Raw genomic sequence first — 15,724 nt, 5'->3', positions numbered from 1 at the left:
ACCTGAAAAATTTCGGGGGGGGGGGTGAACCCCTAACACCCCCCCCCCCCCCCCGGCTATAGGCCTGCACTCAAGACAGATAAACTTCAGTGGACACTCATGGGGATTTGGTTAATCAGTTAAAATTAATAATTAAATTAGTTTTTTTTTTAAACTTGAACATTTCAGTTGAACCACTAAATCTCTTCCCCTCCTACCCCCAGGCTACAGCCCTGAAAGTGAGCCACGCTTCTTCGATATCTCAAGCCATGTTCCGGACAACTTCTACAAAACCCAACTATCCCACGCCAGGAGTTTGCCCAAACATCCCACGCTCCCGGTCTCTTTTCCAGTCCTGACCTGGCTCTTGGTGGGGAACTCCTCGCGGACGATGCTGAGGGCGGGGAGGCGGAGGGCGCCGGCGAGGAAATCCACCTCCAGCATCTCCCGGCGGCTGCGTGGGAAGGCGAGCAGGGCCGAGACCCCCTGGACCACCACGGTGTGGCAGACGCTCTGGAGGAAGGAGGCCGGGTCGTTGCTGCTGCCGCCGCCGGGCGAGGAGGGCTGGGCGGCGCCGGGCGAGGAGAAGGGGAAGAGCGGCAGGTCTCCCAGCCCGGCCTCGATGGCCATGACCACCTCCAGCGACAGGTTGTAAGGCAGCAGGTTCTTGAGGCCGTTCAGCCGCTCCGCCGCCAGGAGCAGCGCCTCCCGGGGCAGGAAGGGCGTGCCATCGCGGTCGGCGGATCCCCGGCTCCGGAGGCTGCCCGCGCCGGGCGCTCGCTCCGGGCCCTCCTCGTCGTCCGGCAGCCAGGGCTGGAGGTGGGCCGCCCCGAGCCTGACGGTGTGTCCGATCCGCTTGAGGATCTGGCAGGGCTGCGGGTGGCAGGACGAGGCGGGCACCCGGGCCAGGACCAAGGCGCAGGGTGGCAGGAGGGGCAGCGCCACCCGGCTCAGCAGCCACCACAGGCTCAGCCTCCACATCCCGGGAGAGGGAGAGGGATTGGGAGGGAGGGAGGGGAAGGAGGAGGAGGCGACGGGCCCGGGAAGCCCTCTCAGCCCCCTCCGCCTCCTCCAAGGGACCGCATCAGCCCCGACGCCAGAGCCACCGCTTCGACCGAGAGCCCCGACGGGCCGCCCCCGAGGAGCTCAGCCAGGCAGCAGCCCAGAGAGCCATTCAAAGCCAGCCCGGTGGGGAGGAGGAGAGTCCCGCCTGCGAGGAAGGGGAGGGAAGCAAGAGGAGAGGCCCCGGCGGACAAAGCTGCCTCATTTCCTCCCAGCCACTTCTCCCTTTCCTTCGCCCAAAGTTCGCCGGCTAGCGCTGCTCTCTCTCTGTCTCCCTCACTCTGTCTCTCTCTCTCTCGACGCGGCTCCTCCTCCTCTTCTTCCTCCTCCTCTTGGCTGCTCCGCTCGGTCGCTTGGCTGCGCTAAACACCCACCGACTGGCCCAAGAAGGTACACAGTCTCCTCCGGTGGGACGCTGGGAGTTGTAGTCCACCCTCCTCTGCGGGACTTGGGCTCCCGCAAGCGCCTGCCTGTGTCTTCTCTTCTTCTGAAGAGGCGAGGCGACGCCAGACGGAGGTCTTACTCATCCCACGCCTCCGCGGAGGTGGAGGAGACCTGCCCAGTGCCCACCTCTTTGGCCCACCAAATGCTTCCTGGAAGACACTTTTTATCCCTCCTAGACTACAACCCCCGTTATCTCCTGCTAATCTGGGGCCACTGGGATCCAACAGCGTGTGTTATTTTGTGTGTCTCGAGGAAATATGTATAGAATCTCACATTAAATGTATAATAAAATCGATAAGCGTTCAAGCAAAGAGCTGTCTTGCAGCCAGAGGGAGTAGTGTTGGGGAGTCTGAACTGCTAGACTCAAAATAACTCTAAGCTGGGGAGATTCCACCATAAATATAGCAGAGTGCCAGAAATAAACTTCATAACCAGCAGAAACTTCTGTGTAATGAGCTAGGATAAGCTTCCATTCTTTAGGATGGTTTAGAATTGCAGAGCCCCCAGTGGTGCAGTGGATCCACAGTTGGAATTCAGGGAGTGAGGTGAGCTCCCGCTGTTAGCCCTAGCTTCTGCCAACCTAGCAGTTCAAAAACATGCAAATGTGACTAGAACTATAGGTATCGCTCCGGCGGGAAGGTAACGGCACTCCATGCAGTCATGCCTGTTAAGCACTGTAAGGTAAAGGTAAAGGTTTCCCCTGACGTTAAGTCCAGTTGTGATTGACTCATGGGGGTTGGTGCTCATCTCCATTTCTAAGCTGAAGAGCCGGCGTTGTCCATAGACATCTCCAGGTCATGTGGCCGGCATGACTGCATGGAGCGCCGTTACCTTCCCGCCGGAGTGGTACCTATTGATCTACTCACATTTGCATGTTTTCGAACTGCTAGGTTGGCAGGAGCTGGGACTAACAGCGGGCACTCATTCCGCTCCTGGGATTTGAACCTGGCACCTTTCGGTCCGCAAATTCAGAAGCTCAGCACTTTAACACACTGTGCCACCAGGGGCCCCTGTTAAGGTCTGTAGATTATGTTAAATTGAAGCTCTTATGTCCACCTGTGAACCAAAGTCACCCTGCAGGGGAATGATGTGCCACTCAGCTTTGTAGAACAATTAACAGGAACTTTACTGACTTCGAGAGGTAAACAGAGCAATAATATTTACAATAGTCTCTCTGATTGCTTACAGAGAACAGTAGGAATAAATAGTACTTTTAAAGTCCATAGAATTGCTTCAGTGCCTTAGAAATAACAGGGCCTCTGAGAGCCGGCATCTTCTCTCCTGGCTGTTTCCAGTCAGCATGCACACACTCACTCTGAGGTAAAAACCTGCTCAAATCAGTTCCCCAGTACTATGGCAGAGAGATTGACCAATTAGATTCCTAGCTGTTTGCAGGCTCAACTAATCAGCTTCTTACACATACTTTTCCAGTTAACCCATCCATAATCATGTCTTTACAAACCACAACAATGCCGGCCACAAGATCTTGGACGTGTCTAGGGACAACGCTGGCTCTTCAGCTTAGAAATGGAAATGAACACCAACCTCCAGAGTCGGGCATAATTAGACTTAATGTCAGGGCAAAAGCTTTACCTTTACCTTAGGACTGCAGAGTCAGAACTTTAGGTTCAAAATATTTATTGAAGTAAAAGAAATACATCCTTGATAGAAAAGGTCTTGGAGCCATCTAGCTTGATAAATCTCATCTTCTAAAGAAGTAAAAGGGTAAAAAGTCCACGCAGTTAAATTTTGTCTAAAGAGAGAGGTAAAATGTGCATCCTCATAGATCAGGCATGGGCAAACTTCGGCCCTCCAGATGTTTTGAATATCAACTCCCACAATTCCTAAAAGCCAGCAGGCTATTAGGAATTGTGGGAGTTGAAGTTCAAAACACCTGGAGGGCTGAAGTTTGTCCATGCCTGTCAGCGATAGAAAAAAAAGCAGGGGACAAAGGCAAATGGCCACATGGCCAGCCAAGGGACTCCAGAGCCATCAGCCCCAGCCAGCATGCCAATGATCAGGGGTGAAGAGAAATATGGTTAAACTGTATCCTCTAGTGTTACTAGCTTCATTGGGGAGAAAATATATTTTCAATGGTGACAATGGAAGTCTGAAAAGCAGCAGAGGGAAGGGGAAATGTTATTGGGGTAACAGCTAGAGAGGAAAGGGGTTAAACCTTCCCTTCCTATGCACTATGATCCTGATGAAAAACCTCTCCATACTTACTAAATTGAAAAAGCACACACACATACCAAATATATTTCAAAATGACTCATTTGCAGGGAAATCCTACTTACTAGGGAAGAGTTCTACAAGGTTAGAGGACTCAAGTTTTTCTAAGGCTCTGACAGATTTGGAGCAAGTCATGGGACAGAAATTAATAATGGGACAGAACACAGAGATCCTTTTATCATGGAGGCAGCAGTCATAGCTTGTACTAGCTTCTACATCAGCCAGGTGTTGCATATTCTCTTGGTTTTAGCTTGAAATTTAAAGAAGACGTCCTTGGTGCTGAACCCTACCGGCAGCCAGAAGAGTTGCTGCAACAGGGGGGTTGTCCGCTCCTTGTAGCCAACCCCAGTGGGCAACCTGGCTGCAGCTCTTTGGGCCAGCTGGTGTTTCCAACCACTTTTCAGAGGCAGCTCTACATAGAACGCATTACAGTAATCCAGACAGGATGTAACTAAGGCGTGTACCACTGTGGCCAGATCTGGCTTCTCAAGAAATGGGCACCGTTGGCGCACATGTTTTAATTGTGCAAAGGCCCTCTTGGTTACCACCGATATTTGGGCTTCCAGGTTCAGCACCGAGTCTAGGAGAACTCCCAAACTGCGAACCTTTGTCTTCAAGGGGAGTGTAATCCAATCCAGCCCAGGCTGGATCTGCCTTACGACTGACCAGGAGTACCTCTGTCTTGTTTGGATTAGTTTCAATTTGTTTGCCCTCATCCAGTCCATTACTGATGACAGACACTGGTTTAAGGTCAGGACAACTTCCTTGGCTTTTGGTGGATAGTAGTATAGTTGAGTCATCCGCATATAGGTGGCACCAAACTCCAAAACTCCAGATTACCTCTCCCAGAAGCTTCATGTATATGTTAAATAGCATGGGAGAGAGCACTGAACTCTGAAGAACTCCACAAGTTGACAGCCAGGGGTTCAAACAGCGAAGGAAGCTGATAGGAAGGAAATCAAGTCATTTGAAAAGAGTTATTTGGATCTGGTGAGCCAAAGTTGACCCTAACTCGGGGTTTTCTGGGGCTGAGAGTGTGGGGCTGAGAGTCCCTCAGCACCACTTTCTGGGTACGGCCCTCCAGTGTCTCCCAGTCCCTGCCCAGTGAGATGGCCCAGAAGGATACCAATGGTATTGAAAGCCGCTGAGAAATCCAGGAGAACCAACAGGACATGTTCACCCTGTCTAGCTCTCTGAGTAGGTCATCCACAAAGGTGACCAAAGCCGTCTCTGTTCCATAGCCAGGCATGAAACTAGATTGAAATGGATCTAGATAATCCATATCATTCAGAAATCCCTGGAGGCCACCACACACTCCAAGACCTTACTCAGAAAGCGGAGATTGGACACTGGTTCAGAACCCTGGATAGCTCCTTATAAATCTACTCTATAACTGCTCTACTGACATGGAATCTTCCACTGGTTGGAGGTATGGTGAAGAGCTGGTTATCTTTGGAGACTTGATATGCAAAACTAATGCCATCTGTCCGCACCAAACATCCCTTTTAACTCACATCATTGCTTTCTCCTTTTTCTCACTGAACGGTGTGGATATAGCTGAAGGGTCAAGGAAGCTTCTATGTTCATATTAGGAACTGCCATGTGCATTTGAATATTGATCCGAGAGCTGGTCATGTGGGATTTTCGTTGAGATCAAGACTTCAGTCTGGAGGCAAAGTGTCAGATGATTCACATGGCATTAAATGTATAATTTTAAATTGTTAGAACTGATCTTATTATAGGCAACCCAAAGATCCTTGAATATATGACAGGATGGACACATTTATATCAACAGGTAAAGCTGCAAGCTATTTTTCTTTTTTGAGATTCTTGGATATTAATAGAAACTGATAGGAATAAGCTATTCTTTGGATTTTTTCTAAAGGTGTATATTAAGTTGGCATTATGTGTACAGATACTTATGTAAGCATTTGCGAGTTACAAGGTTATTGATATATTGACCGGATTTGTTAGTTTCTATACAACTCGCATTCTTCCTCCACAGCTGTTGTAATTGTTTTCCTGTCATTTTTTGAGCTGCTTTAATTTTTCTTGTGCTCAGTTCTGTTCTATATTTTGCATTTTATACACCAGCATAAAAATATTTGATCCCCAAGCACAAAAACCAACTCAGATCCACAAAGATATTCATTTAGCCACTGCAGTGTATAGCCTACCATATGCTTTAAATAGCTGTCTTAAACAAACCAATTCTGAGCGGGCATAACAATTTTTAAAAAATCAAATTAAAATATTTTTATATCATGGAATGCAATTATAGTAATAACAGCACAAATAAAAGAAATAACAAATTAAAAAATATTCCCAGTACAATGCAGTTCAACTATAATGTTACAGATATATATTGAATAAAGTTTACTTGTTCCCAGTGGTCACTGAAAGTAATATGGAGCAGAATCGAATGAAATAGGAGTAGAAATTTTCCTTCCACCTCTCTGGATGACTCCTTTGTGTCCATCAGTATCGTCTCCGGGGGACTTTCCAACCTTCTGGAATAGATTTTGAGGGCTTGCAGTAACTGAATGGCAAAGGGGAATTGTCCCCCTTTATATGCTGGAAACAGTTCTTTTAGTAGATGACACAATGCAGGATTTATACAATGTGGTAGCAGAGAGATTCTTATAGTTCAAATAAGTAACAATTCCATCCTCTGAACTAAAGTTAGCTTGGTGTATGAAGGTTAGCTCTTCATATCCATAATATAGAAAAATAACCACTGTGGAAAATGAGAATGCCATCATTTTGTGTCACATTATTGTTGCAAGGAAAAGGATAGCAGCTGTATATCATATACCATGGTGTAGATGTGGACAAATCTACATAGGGACCACCAAATGCAGTGCCCAAACACAAATCAAGGAACATGAAAAGCACTGCAAACCAATTTAACCAGAGAAGTCAGCCATAGCAAAGCACTTGATAAACCAATCTGGACACAGCATACATTTGAAAATGCAGAAATGCTCGATCACTCTAACAACCACCATGTCAGGTTGCACAGAAAAGCAATTGAAATCCACAAGCATGTGGACAATTTCAACAGAAAGGAGGAAATCATGAAAACAAACAAAAGCTGGTTACCAGTATAAAAAAACTCTAAAATCAGGATAGTGAATAAAAAACAACACTCTGAAAACAGGGGAATTCCAGACATGAAACAATCAGGGCCAGCTAACACCTCCCAACAAAGGATTCCCCCAGGCAAGAAGCAAGCAGGCTTTGACTCTACAAGGCCATTAAATGTTAATCAAGTTGACCAATTGCAACATTCACACTTGCCTCAAACAGACAAGAGTTCTTTTTCCCACCCTGGACTTTCCACAGATATATAAATCCCACTTGCCTAGTTTCCAACAGACCTCACCACCTCTGAGGATGCCTGCCATAGATGTGGGTGAAACGTCAGGAGAGAATGCTTCTGGAACATGGCCACACAGCATGGAAAACTCACAGCAATCCAGATAGCAGAGTAGTTTCACACCACATAATTAGAACACTATGATTCCACTTTAAGTGTATCCATTGGAATCCTTATGCCTGTAGTTTGGTAATGCACGAGAGCTCTTTAGTTGAACATTTTAAATACTCTCTATAAACTGTAAGAAAGTCAGCATCGTGTAGTGATTTCACTGTTAGACTGTGACACTGAGTTTGAATCCCTGCTTAGCCATGAAAATTCACAGGGTGATCTTGGGCAAATTACATTATTTCAGATTCAGTGGAAGCTCCTCTGAACAAATCCTGCCAAGAAAACCTCATGATGGGTTCATCTTATGGTCATCATAAATTGTCATCCAGATGTTGTTAGGATTCAATTTCCATCAGCTCCAGCTAGTATGGCCAATTCTCAGCCATGAGGCAAGATGTAGGTAAACAATTTTTTTTTTACTCCTGCGCTAAATAAAGAATGGTAAATGCTATGGAAATAATATAGCACAGTAGCGGAAGACAATAATAAATTCAAGTCACAAGTTTAGTGCACCTCACCAAGGATTCTGGATGTGGAAAATCCAAGTGTGTATTATTTCTCAAGTAGTGGCTGGTGGCTTCTATTTCAATTGGACAGTGAACAAAATTTTAGTCCAAACGAGTGGTGTCATATAGTTCAGTAACCCATGGTGTCACCCCATAGATTTTGTCCTATATCACAATATTGCAGCTAATATATATATAAAAAATCAAGAATCCATACCACCTCTCCCTTCTGCATCCTGAGATCACACATGTGTGCATACACAGAAACATGTATTCATCTTATTTTAGTGTCTGCTTCCTCCCTCACCATCTTGTTGCTGATGACACTTGGGGACTACAGTTGTTCTGGCAGCGGTAGGAAAAACAACAGCAGCAGTGGAGCTTGGCCAGCCCATGGGAGAGCTGGAAAAGATCCAGAAATTTAAAGTGTATGGTTAGTTAAACAAACCAATAGATAAATTCAGTACTGTACATTCAAAGGTTACCAGCAATATTTATTTCACTCCTGCATTCCTTCTAGGTTGTCTGCCAATTAAAGGAAGGAAGATACAAATGGCAATCACTGTGGCGTAGAGGATGGGGTATTGAATTTCTGCTTAAAGTTGGGAAAGAGGCCAGCATTCAAATCCCCATTTTGGCTATGAACATGCAGAGTGTTATTGTAGTTCCTTATTATAGTTCTCATTGATAGTAAATTGGTGGACAAAAGGAAAAGGGTTTGAGAAGAACACACAGAGCATCCAATACTATTTCTAGTACTGAAAAGGTCACACATGGCTAATTCATAGCAGATAGTGTTTGTGGGAGAAGGCACATCAACATGCTTGGAGGGGAATATGGAGATTAATTGAGAGAGAGAAGAAAAAGAAAGAGAGAGAGATAATGACTTCTAAGCCTTTATATTGTGTCCTAGCCACCGGTGGCACAATGGGCTAAACCCTTGTGCTGGCAGGACTGCTGACCGAAAGGTCGGCAGTTAAAATCTGGGGAGAATGGGTGAGATCCCCTTGTCAGCTCTAGCTCCCACAGGATGGTAAAAACATCATACATTCAGGTGTCCCCTGGGCAACGTCCTTGCAGATGGCTGCACTCAGAAGAAGACCTACAAGCCACTCTAAACACTTTTGCAGAAGCATACAAGAAGCTCAGCCTCTCACTGGACACTGAGAAAACCAAAGTGCTCTTCTAACAGGCTCCAGCCAATTCATCTGCAAGGCCAGAAATACAGATTAATGGTGTAACATTAGAAACATTAGAAAATGTTGACCATTTCCGCTACCTTGGCAGCCACCTCTCCACAAAAGTCAACATTGACACTGAAATACAACACTGCCTGAGCTCTGTGAGTGCAGCATTTTTCCGAATGAAGCAGAGAGTGTTTGATGATCGAGACATCTATAGATACCAAGGTGCTCGTTTATAAAGCCATTGTCCTCCCAACCCTGCTATAAGCCTGGGAAACATGGACGGTCTACAGACGTCACACTCAATTCCTGGAGCAATTCCATCAGCGTTGCCTTCGAAAAATCCTACAAATCTCTTGGGAAGACAGGCGGACAAATGTCAGCGTGCTGGAAGAAGCAAAGACCACCAGCAATGAAGCAATGCTCCTACGCCATCAACTCTGCTGGACTGGCCACGTTGTCCGAATGCCCGATCACTGTCTCCCAAAGCAGTTACTATACTCCCAACTCAAGAATGGAAAACAGAAAGTTGGTGGACAGGAAAAAAGATTTAAAGATGGGCTTAAAGCCAACCTTAAAAACTGTGGCATAGACAATGAGAACTGGGAAGCTCTGGCCCTTGAGTGCACTAACTGGAGGTCAGCTGTGACCAGCAGTGCTGCGGAGTTTGAAGAGGCACGAATGGAGGGCTTAAGGGAGAAACGGGCCAAGAGGAAGGCACATCAAGCCAAACCTGACCGGGACCATCTTCCACCTGGAAACCGATGTCCTCACTGCAAGAGAACTTGCGGATCAAAAATAGGTCTCTTCAGCCACCTATGGACAAACCCCCAAGACACTAGAATGGGAGGACTATCATCCTCGGCCTATGAGGGATCGCCTAGGTAAATAAGTAAGTTTCTCAAGTCGCTCCTGGCACAACAACAACAACAACAACAACAACAACAACAACAACAACAACAACAGTAATCCTGTGTCCTACTCAGATCAGTGCAACTGAAAGTGGTGGTCCTTGGAGTACCTGTTAGGAGAGGAACATGTGTCATGGATTCTCACAGCTGTTTGAGAGATTCCTCATTATTATTTTCTCCTCTAGATGTCTCATGGAGAAAAGATGCTATGTTCCCCTGGTCTGCCATTTCTTCCTCCCATTCTCTCTCCCCCTCTCCCAATTTCACATGGAAGCTACCATTAGGAAACCACACATTGCATTTTTAATACAATGGGCATTGCAGGAGTCATTTTAGTTGGGTGTATGGAGGGGAGGGGGTAAGAAGATGGAGAGTGAAATAGTCCCCCACCATATCTGTTCTTTAAAGAAAACAGGGAGATGTTGAACAAGAGAAGATGAAGAGGGGCAACATTTGGTGTAAGTTTATGGGAAATGGAGGGACTCTGTCTAGGGAGTGTATTTGAGCATGTGTGGGGAGTGAGTGAGAGTAAGTTGAACCAGAACAAAGAAATCCAACTGAAAGGGGAAGGAATGAGCTTGCCAACCTTGAATGAGTGAAAGCTTAGCACAGTGAGCTAAACAGCTGTACTGCAAAAACATCTTACCGATCAAAAGGTTGGCAGTTCAAGCCCAGGTCGGGGTGAGCACTCACCGTTAGCTCCAGCTCACCTGCCCACCTAGCAGGTCGAAAACAGAAATATAAGTAGGTAAATAGGTACCGCTTTTAGCGGGGAGGTAATAAAGGCATCCTTAAGGATATCCATTGAGAGGAAAGCTCCTCGGCATGAAAGATTGAGTGACAGCACCCCTCCCCTCCCCCGTGGCCAGAGTTGAGTGCAGCCTCCAAGATGGAAGTAAGGTGGGAAAAACTGCTTTTACCTCTGTTTGTGTTGTCTGTTCTTATTAATTGTATAATCAGCATTGAATGTTTGCCATATATGCCTTTTGTAAGCCACTCTGAGTTTGTTTATTGACAGTATTTATACCTCACCCTTCTCACCCAAAAGGGGACTCAGAGTATCTTACAGAACACATATATGGCAAACATTAATGCTGTTTGTACAATTAACAGGACAGACAATACAGAAGAGGTAAAGACAGTTTTTCCCATATTATTTCCAGCATCTTGGAGGCTGTGCTCAACTCCAGCCATGGGGGGGGGGGGGATGCTGATGCTCCATCTTCCATTTTGCTTCGATCGATGTCCTTAAGGGCACCTTTATTACCTCCCCACTAAAGGTGGTACCTATTTATCTACTCGCATTTCTGCTTTCAACCTGCTAGGTGCATCACAGTGGTTTAGCTTGCTGTGCTAAGCCCGGATTTAGCTCTGTCTCTGGAAACCTGTGTTTCTATGAAGCCTAAGGTATATATAAGAGGGCATTTTCATTGTCCCAAGTAAATTGTGTTACATCAAATACATTACACTGCTTTATTTAATATTGATTTACTGAAGTGCAATGATTATTTTATTCTGACATCTCGTTATTAAAAATAGATTTCCAGAACCATATTAAGGTTTTGTCTCCATTTTGTTTTGTTTTTCCCCCTAGGAGGGCACCTCCCAATTATCTTACTTGCTTGCTTCCATTTTGAATTTATAGCACACCTTTTAGAAACTTTCTCACAGCATGGCTAACAATTTATAAATAGCAAAAAATCACCATCATTGTCACCACTGACATCACTACGGTATCCACAAGGTATTTGTTCTAGGATCCTGTACAAATATAAATATCTGTAGATGTCCAAGTCTCTTATATTTAAAATGCAAACAGTGGAGGTAAAGTCTCTCAGACAGGAAAAATCTATACACACAGTACTATGGTGTGAAGAAGAAAAGGTACAATATCCAAAATAGTGATAATTGAACACACTATAAAGAATGTAATTACTGTTAATAATCAATATGTGTATTGTAACATATCTTACCAAATTTTACAATACGTAGTTGAGTTAGACCATTATATTAGTGCAAAGATAGCAAATCAATACAATAGCACAAACATTACATTATTATTAAATGCAACAGGTGAAACTATATTAGTGTCTGATATTGCTTCTCTCAGTAGGTCGTAATGCTCTAAATTAGGTCTTTAAATAGCAAGTTAAATTTAACATATTTTGGATATTTCAATTTTCCTTGTTCACAGCATACTCCTTTATATTTAGTCAGATGGATTTCTCTGTTTGTTTTTACATTTCAACTAAACCTGCATAGTCCCATTGCTATTCCCTCAGCTAAGTCAGAGCTGGGTTGTACCATGCAGTACTCATTGAGAGATTTATTCTAAGGAAAGGCTGAGGATCCAAATATAAAGAGGGTTGCAGAGTAGGGTTGTGCTTTCGGGATAAACCTTGACCCGTTTTGTGTCCCAGCTTTCAGTGTGAGCCTGATGCGTTTTTTGGAAACCTCCTGAAATTGGAAGAGTAGATATCCATTTTTGCTCTAGGGTGCCGAAAGAGTTAGGGTTAGGGCTAGGGTCCTTTTCTATCCGCCCATTATGGGGGGCTCCCCAGGCTTCCCATCATTTTAGGCATTGAAGCTGTTTTACTCTAGAGGAGAAGGTCTTAGCTGAAGGCAGGTGTGTGCTTTAAGTAGACTTCCTACCTGTTTCTACTCTAGAGGAGAGGCACTCAGCTGCAGGCAGGCGCGTGCACTTTCTGGGCCTGCACGACGCCACACACGCATGCACTCTCTTTCTAAGACAAGGAGGCAAGTTCTCATTTTACTCTAGAGGAAGTGGTCAGCTGCAGGCAGGTGCGCTTGCTTTCTGGCCCTGAACCCAACACACACTTTTGAAGGCAAGGAGGCAAGTTTACTACAGAGGAGGAGCTTGGCTGCAGGCAGACGTGGGCTTTCTGGGCCTGCATGCCACACACACACACACACTCTCACGAGAGCAGGTGAGAAGCCAGGATCAGCTCCTACTTGCTATCTTGTCGAACTGATTTTTTGTATTTGGAGTGGGCTTCCTGTTTTGTGCTCCCAAAGGTGCCGGAGCTGCCGGTGGTGCCGAAGGAAACGGTATTCAATTCATGCACAACTCTATTGCAGAGTGAATAATCTCCTCCATCCTCACAGTTTGGTCACTGCAACTCCATCTGCCTCCCCTTTCCTTGTGAACACACTTCCTTTTGCCCAGGGAAACTGAGTGTACCACCAAAACCAAAGCAAAACAAAAGTTAAAGTGGCACTGCTGGATTTGGAAATCCGTAAGAATTAGTTGGTATCTGTAACTTTTAAAAGCTGTATGGTCAAAACATGTTGCCAATCACTTTTACATTCCCAAATGCATTTCTCTTGCAATTACCATCACTTCTTTTAACCCTGATGCTATGTTTACCAGCAGGCAAAAAAAGCAATAGCAATCAATCCTCAGTGAACACTGATTTATGCTTATGGAGCATTGATTTTTCTTTCTTTCTTATACCTGTTGCTTGTTAATAAGCCTTTGAACTGTGCACATCTATATGGCTTTTATGGGTCCAATTTGTATAATTGGAAAAGGCTTCATATTTTTCCCAGTTCTGGGCACCACGGTTCAAAAAGAATATTGACAAGCTGGCATGTATCCAGAGAACAGCAACCAAAATGCCCAGGAGAAGAAACTAAGTTTTATGAGGAACAAGTCAAAGAGCTGCCTGTGTTTGGTTTGGAAAAGAATCAGAGGTGACATAATAACCACATTTAAATATATGATGGAATGCCACCTTGAAGATAGAGCCATCTTGTCTTTTGGTGTTCCAGAAAGCAGTATATGAACCAAATGATTTAAATAACAAGAAAAGAGATTCTAATCATTTTTTTAAAGAAAGAACCTCTTTACTTTAAAAACTGTTTGACAGTGGAATAAACTGCTTCAGAAGATAGTGGACTGTCTTTATTTTGAGATCTTTAAACTGCTTGGATGTGCATCTTTCGAGAATAGATAGCATAGGGTGAGACCACATTATTCTTATTGTGTATTCCTGAGTTGTAGAGGATTGAAATAACTTGCTTTTGTAGTCCATTCAAAGACTCTGTGATTTTGTTTTTAGCCTTGAGAAGAGAACATGGAGAAGTGATTTTATAGCCATCTTGAAATATCTAAAGGGATGTAATGGAGAATGGAATGCGCTTATTTTTGGTTGCTTCACAGGATAAGATCTGAACAAAAGTATTCAAATTATAAGAAAGGATGTTCCAATAAATGTCTTGGCTAGATCTATTCAACAGTGGAATATATCCCCTAGAGAGGTGGTCATTGGGGTTTTTTAAATCGAGGTTGGGTGTACACCTCTTAGGGATGCTTTAGTTCTGTGTTTTTGGACTTCCGGGTGGTAGAACTAGATGGATCTTGGGATCCCATCAAATTGTATGATTCATTTTTTTCTTGTAGTTTTCATGTTTAAGAATATTGCTAATTGTTCTGTTAGTTTAAAAAGACCAATGAAAATAAGAAGAATTAAACAATACTTTGCCCCCAAAATCCTATTGTTGTTTGCAATGCAAATTTGCAGATATGGAGGGACTTGATATTATCATACACTATCTTTATTTTGAGATCTTTAAACAGCTTGGATCTGCATCTTTCAAGAATAGATAGTACAGGGCTAGCCTACATTATCCTTATTGTGTATTCCTGAGTTGTAAGGGATTGAAATATCTTGCTTTTGGGGTCCTGTCTGAAGAACAATAGTTCTTGCCTTCCTAAACCTTTCCAAACAAAGGAGGAAGGATTGCCCCATAGGGAACTCATTCCCCAGTTTGCAGGACTGTAAAACGGAGGTGTCAAATAATGTGATGGAATCTGTGCATATGGAAGCAAAACTAAAGGCCTCTTATATTAGCAGGGATATGGTGTCATTGCTAAGATTAATGCTCGAGTTTACTGGCTTGGTGGAAAAGCTATCCCAGAGATTCTCTACATGATCTTATAAGCCAAAGTAATAGCAGAACTTTAATTCAAAAATGGATTCTCAAATGAAGAGTCTAGGAAAGCAAAAACAGATGCAGCTGAAATGTCAGGAAAAAATGTTTCCGGAACATGGCCATACAGCCTGAAAAACTCACAGCAACCCAGTAAAAACAATTGTTTCTTTATTAAGAAAATAGAAAGCAGTAGAAAGATAGCAGTAGAAACTCAACAAACTATTACCCTTGTGGAAATTGCTCAAATCCTTTGGATTTTTTTTTTGCTTCCGTGGGAGCTATCTGTGCTGGAAGGTCTTCTTCTTTGCTTTGCTCATCTGGAAATCACTCTTTTTGCATTGCTCCTTAACCTATTCCTAATTTGGGGAATATCTCCTGGATTGAAGGAAACACCTCTGGGTAGGACAAAATATGTCCTTAATGTTGTTTTATGGGACACTCAAAAGAAAAAGCACTGTGAAGTCATGGGTGTCGAGAAAAAGGTTCTATATGCAAAGGAGAGATACAGACATGAACTCTATCAGCCTACTCTTAACTGAAGTTGTCATGTATGGGAAAGCTAATCAAGTATAGACAAATACACTCATCAATTTCCCAAGTTCTCCCATTTATTAAGAGTAAATAAGATGTTTCAGCATTGATTGCTCTCTTGAATACAACAATGAGACCATTTTCAGGTCTGGGGAAGTGTTCATAGGCAAGTTCCAGTTTTTGCTTTTAAAATGAGGCTTGAATTCTTTGAAGATGGTCAAAAATCCAGGAGGTGAAAGCTCCTGACTTGTCCTCTTGTCCAGATTATGGCAAGCAATATTTCTCTGTTGAATTGCCTGCTCGCTAGTCATATTTATTGAACATATCTCATAATGTCATGTGGTGCACCAGTCTAGCTTCTATTTCTCATAATCTGGTTGATATGGGGACTATTGCTGTCCAATGCTTAATCCTTCTGGTGGTCAAAAG

The 15,724-nt window shown here is 44.0% G+C and overlaps 1 protein-coding gene across 1 annotated transcript in view; it reads right to left on the bottom strand.

Annotated features, from left to right (window-relative positions):
• The window catches only part of grin3a (glutamate ionotropic receptor NMDA type subunit 3A), a 219,151-nt gene extending 217,629 nt beyond the window's left edge, over positions 1-1,522 (bottom strand). The window contains exon 1 of the mRNA XM_003216628.4: positions 340-1,522. Within this exon, the coding sequence (XP_003216676.2) occupies positions 340-960 (621 nt within the window). The 5' untranslated portion in view covers positions 961-1,522. The remainder of the gene's footprint in view (positions 1-339) is intronic.
• Between the last annotated feature and the right edge of the window lie 14,202 nt (positions 1,523-15,724).

The sequence above is a fragment of the Anolis carolinensis genome, chromosome 2 (assembly GCF_035594765.1).
Source record: "Anolis carolinensis isolate JA03-04 chromosome 2, rAnoCar3.1.pri, whole genome shotgun sequence".
NCBI classification, from domain to species: Eukaryota; Metazoa; Chordata; class Lepidosauria; order Squamata; family Dactyloidae; genus Anolis; species Anolis carolinensis.
This window is presented reverse-complemented; position numbering and strand designations above follow the sequence as displayed.